Source organism: Parasteatoda tepidariorum, chromosome 8 (genome assembly GCF_043381705.1).
Source record: "Parasteatoda tepidariorum isolate YZ-2023 chromosome 8, CAS_Ptep_4.0, whole genome shotgun sequence".
NCBI lineage: Eukaryota > Metazoa > Arthropoda > Arachnida > Araneae > Theridiidae > Parasteatoda > Parasteatoda tepidariorum.
Window position 1 is genome coordinate 65,641,980 of NC_092211.1, and position 12,293 is coordinate 65,654,272.

The 12,293-nt window shown below is 26.7% G+C and overlaps 1 protein-coding gene across 1 annotated transcript in view; it reads left to right on the forward strand.

The window, feature by feature from the left end:
- The first annotated feature begins 685 nt into the window (after window positions 1–685).
- The window catches only part of LOC107439557 (low density lipoprotein receptor adapter protein 1), a 51,352-nt gene continuing 39,744 nt past the window's right edge, over window positions 686–12,293 (forward strand). Inside the window, exon 1 of the mRNA XM_016052233.3 lies at window positions 686–825. Within this exon, the coding sequence (XP_015907719.1) occupies window positions 810–825 (16 nt within the window). The 5' untranslated portion in view covers window positions 686–809. The remainder of the gene's footprint in view (window positions 826–12,293) is intronic.

Consider the following 12,293-nt stretch of genomic DNA (forward strand, 5'->3'; position numbering starts at 1 on the left):
AAATATTAAAAACAGTTTACATGGCTGGAAGCACAAACGGCACTAAATAAAGAAGAAAAGAGAAAATGGCACTTTGCCATGGTATTAATTAGATAACGACTTGAAAATACAGTTATAATTATATACAACAAAGGAATAGAAATTGTTTACAAAATATTACGAGTTGAGAAAGCAAGTTGATCATAAACATGAGTTAAATCAAAATATTTGCAAAATAATAAATCATAAGTGATCAAACAATAAAATAGCAAATAGGTAGTGTTAATAGTGAAAGTTAAATTAAAATTTAAATTGTGCAAGCTAGTGTACCTCTGATTAAGCAATTACCACTTGTACCGTCTTGCTCCCTACACTGAAATTTCAAGATTAGTCTCGCCCTGACCAATCCCACAAAGGAATAATATATAATCTGGTTAATTGATTGTAATAGTCATAAAATAAATTTTTAAATAAAACTGGTATAACAATTATTTTCTAACATAAATAAACTGCATAGCACTTAAAATGCAGAGACGATGTATTTACTCTCGTTATAAAAATAAATAAATGTGTATATGTATATAAAAAATAGGGTTATATATCCTTGAGTAAATATTACAGAGATCACTTTCTCATCTCTTATCCAAACAAAGAATTTCATTCAAGGTTTCTTCACGTCCGACATCTAAATTACGCGCTCTCCATAGATGGCGCTAAATAAAGACAAAGGTTCTGTTTTTACGTGAAGCAGGTGTTTCGTATTCAAAGAGTGAGTGAACGAGGATTCGAGAGGACTGTGTTGGAATAACGAGAATTTTAGCGACAGAGTGATGTCGGGCGATAAAGGTAAGGACAATATTTGTTTTCATGTTTACTTGGAATTTTATTTATTTTATGGAATTCTATAATTGGCAATAATTATAAAACTTTATAATTGTGAACATATGAAGTTATTTCTTGAAAAAGATTTTATAAAATATATATATAATTTTTTTGAAAACAATTGTGGTAGTTAAATTTTTTTTATTACGTTTATATTATAGTTATTTTAAAATGTGTCATATTAGCTTAAATTAATACCCAATTTAAATGCTTACATAGTTCTATAAAGGAAAATCATTTCCCACTTGAATTATTCTTGGAACATTATTATTATTTTTTAATTTTTAAAAGAGACAAATTAATATTTTTTATACCGTAACGCTTTCTTCGAAAACTCATTGTGTATAAACATCAATATAGTACATATAGTTTAACTCATTGAATTTTTGTTAAATAATATTGGGAAAGAGCTCTTTAATTAAAAATTGGCAATACGTTTACAAAGAAGGAGAATATGCTTATATGCAAATAAAGCATTAACATTTTGTTAGTTAGAATTTTACGGCTTAGATATAAAAAAAGGGTATTATATTTATTTATTTTTAATATCAGTTTAAAAATAAGTTAATGTTATTTTTTAAAACATAATTTAAAACTAAATAGATATGATATTAAAGAACATTAACAGCTGCGTACATATATAAATATAAATTTTAAAATTTGGCATACCTTTAGTTTCCATGAAAAATAAAATAACTTTCTTTTTCTTTTATTTTCTTAGTAACTATACTTTAACTTTTTTCTCAGCGAGGAATAGGTATTTCTAAATTTTCACAGTCTCAAAAAAATATAACAAAAACATTTTTCACATCGTGCGAAGCATAGTTAAAAGGGAAATATAGTTGTGCTGAATTGTTATTATAATAGCATACCTGCCAACTTTNCATAATTTAAAACTAAATAGATATGATATTAAAGAACATTAACAGCTGCATACAGATATAAATATAGATTTTAAAATTTGGCATACCTTTAGTTTCCATGAAAAATAAAATAACTTTTCTTTTATTTTCTTAGTAACTATACTTTAACTTTTTTCTCAGCGAGGAATAGGTATTTCTAAATTTTCACAGTCTCAAAAAAATATAACAAAAACATTTTTCACATCGTGGGAAGCATAGTCAAAACGGAAATATAGTTGAGCTGAATTGTTGTTATAATTGTGTTAAGATCTTTAATTTTCATCCGGAAAAAAATTATAACTATAGAATCAAAATATGTGATTCTTAAGTTTCATATTAATAAGCGGATAAAAATAAACTTAAAATTTATTGGTAACGAATTTATAACATATTGTGACGTTTAGTTGGAAAAAAAAGGAAATGCGTTCTTTTATTTTATTTCTTGAGATTTAAATGAACTTTTCCATCAACAGTAAATACAAGAATTCGATCAAATCCATGTTTTATAAGCATTTTAAAATCACATTTTGATAGAAAGCCACTTATCTTTAAACTCGCTAAATATTGCTTTAAATTAAGAATTTAGCCATTACTTTTTGGTTGGTCTCAATTCATCTTCACCTGTGACTGTACACACAAAAATTTTAATTTTCCATTTTTTTACTATGAAAAAGTGAGTGACTTCTAAAAAAACAAGACTGATGAAACGTATTTTTACGGCATAAAAAAAGCCTAAAAGTCCTTATATAATTTGCTTACTTACTTTTGGTTTCGGTATTTTTTCATAAGTGTCAATAATTATCGGACATTGTTTAAAGATTTCGTAATAGTATTTTCTTATCACCAGTTGGTATTTTAATAACATATTATATTTTACTATATACAACGTCAAATTCAATCTCCACTGGAGTATATTCTCCAATTCATTAAAAAAAAGTCAATTAATTTAATATTATGAATTTCGTGATTTTCAAGTGGGTTAAAAGATTAGCGTGATTTCTTAAATTATTTTGCGTTGATTACCTTTCTAAAGTTTTAGTCAAGTAACATTAAATAACAAAATTGAAATACATTACCTCAACTATTATTTTAATTTTTGTTTAATACAATTGCCTTTTTGCAGTCTTAAAACCCCAGTATTTACATTAAATTTAAAAATTTTGGCTTACAGCAAGACCGGTCTAATGAAAAAAGAAACTGAAACTTCTTTCAGCAGCAAATGCTTTTGAAAAATTTTACTCTGTAAAATTGTTGGCTGAATTTGAAATATCATGCTTGAAGCATTTAGAAATAATGCTCTATTTTAACCATGCAAAATTAACATAGACTAAAATGGGCTTAGAAGGTTGAAAGATTTTGTTCTCCGTTTTTTAGCTATCACTATAGTTTTAAAAGCATTCTTATATAGACATCGTAATTCTATTGCATGCTTTCAAAATTTACTGGTAATTAAATCAGAAAATTCTCTCCTTAGTAATTTCCTCTTCTCATTTTGGCCATTTCGAATTTTGCATGGTTAAAAATGACATTTCTAAAAGCTTCGAACATGATGTTTGAGACTGTGCTAACACTTTTACCGAGTAAAATCTTCCTAAACATTTACTTCTAAAAGAAAGATTGCTTGCAGAGAGTTAGTATCCAAGCATTTCCATATTTTTGTCCAACCTTTGTATATCCTTCATAATAGCAATACATGGTTACAATTACAATTGTATTGTTCAGATTGAATATTAATGAAATCAATTCCTAATTTGTGTTGTTTCACTTTTTTTGCCCATGTTCCATTCTTGCACTTAGATCCTAATTCCCCCCTATTTAACTCTTCAACTAAATTTTTCTACGTAAGAGACATTTTGCGATTAACTTTTTCTTCTTTCCTAAAAACGCGATTTCAACCAAAACAAACAACTCTGACCTATTTTATAAAACGAACATCTCATATAAAGGTTAGTGAGAATCTAACTTAGAATCCAAACACGCATGACAATAAACATAATAGTTGGGATTAAAAATATTTTTAACGCTGGAACTTTACTTCAACAATGACTTCCCTTTGGAAAAAAAGCACAGACAATAATCAAACCTCCAGTCAATTTGTTAGCATTTCTGTTCTAAATGTAAAGATTAGGGTATACCGGAAGACATAATGGTTCTCTTTTGTTGCCACTCACTGTGGGAAAATTTTGAGAAAAAAAACTAATAAATGCATGATGGTAGGAAGTGCTTCAATTTAAGTAGCCATTACCTGGTGAAAGGACCATCAATGATGGATTTTTGATCGATACATTAGCCTTACTTTCTCCCGAAATTTTGATCTTTAAACGGTGAGTTGTTGAGATTTCTATTTTGTTTAAAGTTTTTTTGGTAGTTCATTTGTGTAAATAGTTTGCGCAATAGTCCATGATGATGACATGCCGTTCAGCAATTTCGAAAGAGGATTTTTATGTACCTGAGGAAACATTTTTGCAACAAAGAATGGGTTTAAGAAATCAATTGATTATAAATATGAACTTTAAAATCCAGCTTCTACCGGAGTTCAAAGTTTTTTGTAAAAATTTATAATAGTGGTTTGGGTTTAAATGTATTTTTTTTTTATTAATTTAAACTTATTTTCCCCAATACTATATATAAATGATTTAGAAGTTAATATGTAAATCTACTTCGTTTTAGCTTTTATGTAGTGTTGGCAAAATTACCAAAAATTCTAAAGGCTTTGGGATCGAAATTTTACATTGTATGTGGTATTTCGTAGTCACCTCTCATAATGTATATTTTTAGAATACTAATCAAAACAAAGATACACATTAGACGTAACAAATTTTAATTTTCAGTCAAGAAAGAACAAAAAGGTTATGTAAATGTAACAAATCACTACTGAAGGCAGAACTAGATACATCCAAAACTTCAAACTTGTTTGATTGCCGGTCGAAGCAGAAAAGATGAAAGGTGGTTACTGGGAGCACACAGAAGTTTCATGAGGCAATTAAAATGGTTTTGATATTTTCACCTCGTTTTCTCAATAGTGATTCTACAGACACAAAGACATTTTTTTTCTTCCTTGATTTTATTTGTCACCCTTTTTTACTTAATTTTTGAAAAGTTAATCTATCTATCCTAGATAATTAAAAAAATCAAGGGTAGATATTACGTAACACTGTATTCCTCAAACCATTTCTAAATGTCGTAAACATTTATTTGAATTTCAGCTTAATCTTATAAAACAGATTTTAATCACATTTACTGCTGAAACAAATACAAATAAAATAGATTTTATCAATGCATACATCTTTCAACCTTAAAATAGGACAAATATTTATAAACCAAACTGAATAATTAATTACCATCTTTCAATGTATTGATTTATGAGCTATTGGCACTGATTGATGTGGTGTATTGATTGATTATTATCATTTTATTGATTGATATGTTATTTGTGAATGACTACGTGCATTGAAAATAGCTTCTGTAGATGCATAAATTTTTTTACTGTAAAGTTAAGCTAACATTGATTATCCGAACGGAGTAATTAATTACATTTATTGATATTCCGTTTACGAACGACTAACTTTGATAAGGAAGATAACTATTTCACTTCCGATAGAAATTCAACTATCATGTCATGATACCAGTTGAAAAAAATAAACATTCATGCAACCTCTTCTACAACAATTGAAATCAGATAACTTAGGGTAACAGCTTGTCACGATTTTGGCCTCTTACGATCTTCTGTCTTTCATATAATTGGCAATTTTCTTAAATGAGCTTCTATATTCTTTTAAAGCAAAAGTACTAGGTTAAAGACTTCCAGGTTATTCTTTTAAATGAGCATAAATTTTTTTTTAAAGTTACACTCTTAATTTCGCTTGATTTTTTCGTGGAATAAAAAATATATTAAAACATAATTTTTGTTAACAATTAATACACAAACTATTTAACAAGAAAACTAAGTAAGGTTTCATAAGCACCTGGAAAAAGTGGTAGTGATAATAATAACAAAAATGTGTTTATATTATTATGTTTGCAGGTACCAGAATATTTTCTTTTCTTTAAGTAAATATATGTTGGTCCGAGGTTGCCGTTAATGAAATTATAATTCGATAGTGGAAGCTAATATTAAAAAATTTTCAGCTTTCTCAAAACAAAATTGATACCTGTTATCATTATTATCCAAGTGCGTACGAACCCTGTAAGTAAATACGTGAATCCCGACGGCCTTTAAAATACTCAGAATTGCCAAATTTATTTATGAGTGGTAGCAACATTTATGCTTTATTCTTATTTTTTTAAATTTATTAATTTAATTTATAATGATTTTGACTTCCACTACATATAAATTAATATTTAGTTTAGTGCATGGTAATTATATGATAGTATATTTAAACTTTTCACGAATTAAGGAACATATTTCTGCTTGTAATTTTAATTAAATTTTTATTTAACTATCATTGGAGAAAATCATCCTTGGAAGTTGGTAGGTATAAAATCTAAGAGTGACAATAAATTTCGAAAAGCCAATAGAAACTTTAATATATCAATTTAACATATTAAAGATCAAGAAATATATATTTGATTGTAAAAATAATTTGTAGGGGTGATCACACAAATATATGGATGGAGGGTATAATAATGGATGTTCTAATTATTGTAAACCTTTTCGTTAAATTTTAAAAGTCCTTGAGAACATTGCTAATACAAAGTTTTCTCTTCAGTTTATATTTTAAGAATCCTTGTCAGGAATGAAGTTAAAAAGTCTACTCAATAGAAACCGGAAATTAATATTAAATGGAACAAAAGCACTACTGAGGAAACCAGGCCTGAAAACATCAAAATTTGTTTGATTTTAGGAAAGGCATAGAGAAAATGCAATAATATTGTTATAAATAACTCTAAGTTTCATCAGTCAAATCAAAACTAGTTTTAGTGATTGAATAAGTAATTTCAGGAAATAACCCTAGTTACATCAGCTCATCTTGATACCCTTGAATTCTTTTTTTTTTTTTTGAAAAATTCAGCTATTTTTCAACAAAAAAAACGATAGGCTTTTATACATGAGAATATTTCGTACATAAAAATAGTAAATGTAAAAATTAAACTTAGTAAACGTTGCCACTTTTACTTAGTAACCACTTAGAAACAACTGAGTAAAATAAAATGTAACTTCGGTGAAGAATTATTTCAATCTTTCGTGTTGATTTAATCTCTCTCTTAAACATATATTTCTTACTGCAAATTTTTTCAAGACATTATGAAAAATACTAGCTTTTTCTTTTGTATGAATTTTAGAATTTTTAAGACAATATAATTTATGATCAAGTTGATTTATCAACTTGCCAAGCGTTATTCTTTTTTTCTCTTATTTCATTAAAAGAAATTTACGAAATATAACCTAAATAACAGCTTTCTGTTGAAATCACACAAAGTTTCTGACTCCAAACAATCCATATCTCCATTGACTTCACATGCTTTCATTCGGAAAATAAGAAGCAATAAAGTCAAAATGAAAGAGAAAATATTGGTCACATGATTCATAAAACTCACATCAAAGAATCACTGAATGGCCCTTATTATCGCATCATTTTTATTGATTATGGGTTACCTATTTCATTTCTGATGAAATTAATATCTAAAGCTTCTTTTGAGTGGGAACGTTTTATAGCCTTGAGGGACATTCGAAAGAAAATGAAAACTCTTTCATAATTTATGCAGAACGCCAGAATGCACAATTCTTTTTTTCTTATTGTTCTCATCCTTTCTTCTTTTCATTTTCGTCTTAGAACAGACGTTAAGAAAATTCTAATTAAATCTATTATTCTTCAGAGAAAAAATATAAATCTACCATCAACTTTCATACCACGGTACGAGTCGAAAAAATTATTACAGACAGTATTTTAATATCTATCTATTTTTAATAATAATTTCAACTTGCGACAGTGTTTCTATTCCGATATAATTAAATAGATAATATTTTTAATATTCTCTATTCGATACAAATATTTTAACTTGCCACAGTGTCTCTATTCCGATATAATTGAATACACGAATATTTTAACTTGCCATAGTGTTTCTATTCCGAAATAATTGAATAGATAATATTTTAATATTATCGATTCGATACGAATATTTTAACTTGCCACAGTGCTTCTATTCCGATATAATTGAATAGATAATATTTACTTTGAAAAAGAAAAATTATATTCATACATTTTTTTCAAATTCAGAATTTATTACGCTAGTTCTTTTTTTTTTGACTTAATCAATTCTGCACTGAGAAAAAAAAATATGGACGAAAACAGGATATGATAAAATGTAATTTTTTATTAACTGGGTAATTTTTCCGAAACGCTTCAGTAAGGATTTTACTGAAATTAACAATGAAATATTTTTTTTTAAATATGTGCTAAATTTTGGTAAATGTGGTAAAATTTGGTATTTTAGCATGATAGGGCATGGGATAAAAATAATTTATTCGGTTAAATTTTGTGTTTTTTGCTAAATGCGCGGTAATAAGAACTGCAATTTTGAAAACCAGAATTTCTAGTAAAGAGTCACCATATGAAAGGAAATATTATCCAAAAAATAATGAATAATGCCTAATTAATTTTTTAAATCCTATATAGTTTGGTTTTTATGACGGATTTAAAGAAAAAAACAAACAAACAGAAATATCAATATTATACAGCACGGTAATTTTACTAGAATATTTCTTCTTTGTGTGATTAGGTTCAATATTATTTTTCCTTCATTTACTATTATTTATTATTATAAATTTAAAAATGTATCGCATTTTTTCCCGTTTTTAAGTGAATTTATTATTTTAAAATTTATTATTTCTGTATTATGTATTATCACTACATATTAATTATTATCATTACGCATTATATCACTACATATTATTTATTATTACTAAAAATACATAACAGAGAAAAAAACGCCATTAAATATAACGAACATATTCATTCTATATCTATAATGATAAGGTTTAACAATAATATGTATTGATTATAATGAGAAAGTGTGGATCCTGTTTAACGTTAGTAATGATACGAAAACTTATTTCCTTCCTTTTAACTTTGGAAATTATTTAAATTAAACATTCAAATCATTTCCCCCGTAATACATATAATGGCTCATTAAATCAGTCACACTTTATTTTTCTTTATTTGACTAGTGTATACTTTTAAGAGTTTTTATTCATTCGCAAAGTCGTTATCATATCTTCTAATGATAAGTGTCAGAAGTTGCAATTATAAATATCTCTTCTCCGTCTGGTTAACGAGTTTTGCTAGTTTATTTAAAAATCTACCATTAAATCAGATTATTTCCTGTCTCCTAATTACAATTTTCTTCATGGATCGGACTTTAAAGTGTGTATTTTCTGTTCTTTTTGAAGGATGGGTAGTTAAAAAAAATGTTCTCAAAGCACTAATATTTTTAAATCGCTTTTACATTTTTATCTTTGTTTCGATGCTTTGATATAAGGAGTTATTCATGCATTTTTTTAAATTTTATTAAGCTCTTTTGTAATGTTTTTTTTATTTCTCAACGAAAATATCCACAGTTAATACTTGTCATTAATTTCAGCACTGAAACATTTAAATTACTGAATAGAATCTTTCCAAATAAGAACCAATGATCATATAATAAAATGGTTATTAAGGATTAAGATGTAAAAAAATTCAGAGTGGAGATTCACGATAGTTTTTCAAAAAGGTCAACGGAGTTTTAAAGGTTAATTAAGGTATTATCATTTTCACGATCTTTTTCAAATAAAAAAAAGGTTTAAGTAACTTCTATTTTTTGCTAATCTCACAAACTATTACAATAAAATATTATTAACTCATTGTATGAGGGCTACTTAAAAATACATTTTTGTAAGTGTAAGAAATGTTTGTATAAAATAAATAAAGATGGTAAAAAAATCATCATATTTGGAAGTTTAAACTCATAATTTCAGATGAAATGAAATTTACGTTATTATAAAATCAACAATTCAATTAAACAAAATTAAAACACGAATATTTAAAGCAAAAAGGTCTTAGTCTATTTTTTGTATTTTTAAAATTTCTGCTAAAAGCATATGCTTGTTTTAATTAATGTAATCATATAGTCAAAAATTTCACTGACGAGAATTTTTTTAATTCGCGAATAAATTATACAATATCCTTAATGTACCATGCCACATTCTACTATATTATCATGATAATTAAAAAAAAACAATGTTCTTGCATTGAAAACCTTCTAAAAATTGTCATTAAGTTGGCGGAAGAGAAATGCAACATCTAAGATGACCTTTATATATAGTGACCTTTCTGTTTTGAGTGGAAGACTTTTTTTTTAGTGGGAGTAAAATGCATACTTAAATATTTACTTAATTATTTAATAAAAGCGATTTTAACTACCACGGTATTAAAATAATTTAAGCACATTGATGTTTAAAAGACCTAATTTTAGTTCATAATAATCTAACAATTCAAAAATAATCTATCCTAATTATGAATGCTAGAATTCATGCATATTATATAAGGATACATATTTTAAAAAAGTTATTAGATTTGTTGAAAATAAATGCTGGTAATTTAAATACAATAAATTTTAAATGTAAACAAGAATTTCATGTCAAAAATCAAATTTTTGTTAAACTATCTCTAAATTAATTTATAATTAGTTTAAATTTTTTTATTTTAATTACAATTTTGCTTTTTAATCTCTGATCTCTACAACTGATTGTTCCGCTTTTACTTGCGACTTTGATTGCATTCACGATTTAAATTTACACGTATTTTTCACCAGGTATAATTTAAAAAAAAAAGTGAAAGCAAATGTGAAATATTTTCACATTAAACAATTTTTATCAGTTGGTTTACGAATAACTTACCTCAATTTTTTGTTTAAACTTCCTGCTTTTACAATGATCACTTAGGCAATAAAAACCATAAACCCATAAAAATAATGTTAAAAATAAGATTCAAAAGACTAGAATAAAAATAAATCTTTCCAAGAATATCGATTAATGTTTTGACAGAACAAAGACTTCTTTGGGTGTTTTTATTTTCCTTTTGCATTTTTATGATCTGTAATATCTTTTTGAAGGTGTTTACATCAAATATTTTGACACTTTTTAGAATCATAAATGTATATTTCAGGTCAATAATAAAAACGTATCTTGCTTTTGTTTGAAAAACTTAGTTTCAATAATAAGATAAACGATAAAGTGTTATTTTGGATTTGAATTTATCTTACTCATAAAAAGTTAATACCATAAAATTATTTTTACGAGTTAATTCACTTTACTTTTAACTTGGAATAAGAATTGTATAGCGGAAGTATAATAAAACAGAATTATAAATTAGTCTCCAAATGTAAACTACCACTATAATTTTAAATTTTTTAGGTTATTTTAAACCAGCTTAACTTATTGTAAATCATACAAACCACAGTACCCCTGTCACTCAAGGGTATATCTACAGATGAAGTAGTGGGGTCATTCTGTCTAAGTCTAAATTGAGAATTCATGAAAATACATATACAGTAGGGAACCGATTATCCGGAACGATCGGGACCATCGCTATTCCGGATAACTGATTTTTCCGGTTTTCTGAATAGCTACAAAAAGCCGTTTTTTTAATGTTAAACCCAACTAAAAAAAATTTTTTTTTTGGAAATAATCTTAAAAAGAAGAAAAAACGATGGAGTAATACACTAATGGTTATTTCCAAAATGATGGTAAGGTAAACATCTTTCAAAAAAGAACGAAAAATCCTAAAATCTTAAGAGGAAAAAAAAAAATTTTTTTTTTTTAAATGGCGGGAAAATTTATCGAATTTCGTTCCGGTTTTTTGGTTAACCGGTTTTTTGGTTTGGTTTCCGGATAACGGGTTCTGTACTGTATTAAGATTAATCGAGGAGCGAAGCATTTAGGTAGTTACTTGAATTAGACAATATATAGCGCCCACTAGCTATCGATAGTGACCAACTTGACCACCTTTCAAAATTATCTTACTCACACAACATATATGGGTGATTCTCACGAAATATGACAATTTACAGTCTCTTGATCCTAGATCTAATACTATACTACTCAAGAACTTTTTTAAAAAATTTTAATAGCATTACTGTTAGTATTTTGAAATGACCTCGTATTAGCATCGGCTGTTTTGTATTTTTAAAAAATTTAATTGAATTTCAAAATGTCATTTTCCTGNGTATTTAATTAAATTAATTAAAGTAAGTAAGTATTAATTAAATTTTATGTAAACTCAATAATTTGACCTCCCTCCCCCCCTCTTCTGGCTGCACGCCTGCCATAAGGACCCGTTTATTACGAGCACTCGGATTTAACGAGTACATGTTACGGTCCCTTTGTGCTCGTTATAAACGAGTTCGACTGTATTTACAAAAACTTTGTTGAAAATAATTTTTTTTTGTCAATAATTTGTTTGTCACAGGAAAACCTGTCATTTTCCTGGCTACTTTTATTTAGTGATTTATAACCAAAATAGATGGCTCCAGCAATCAATATCTTATGTTAAT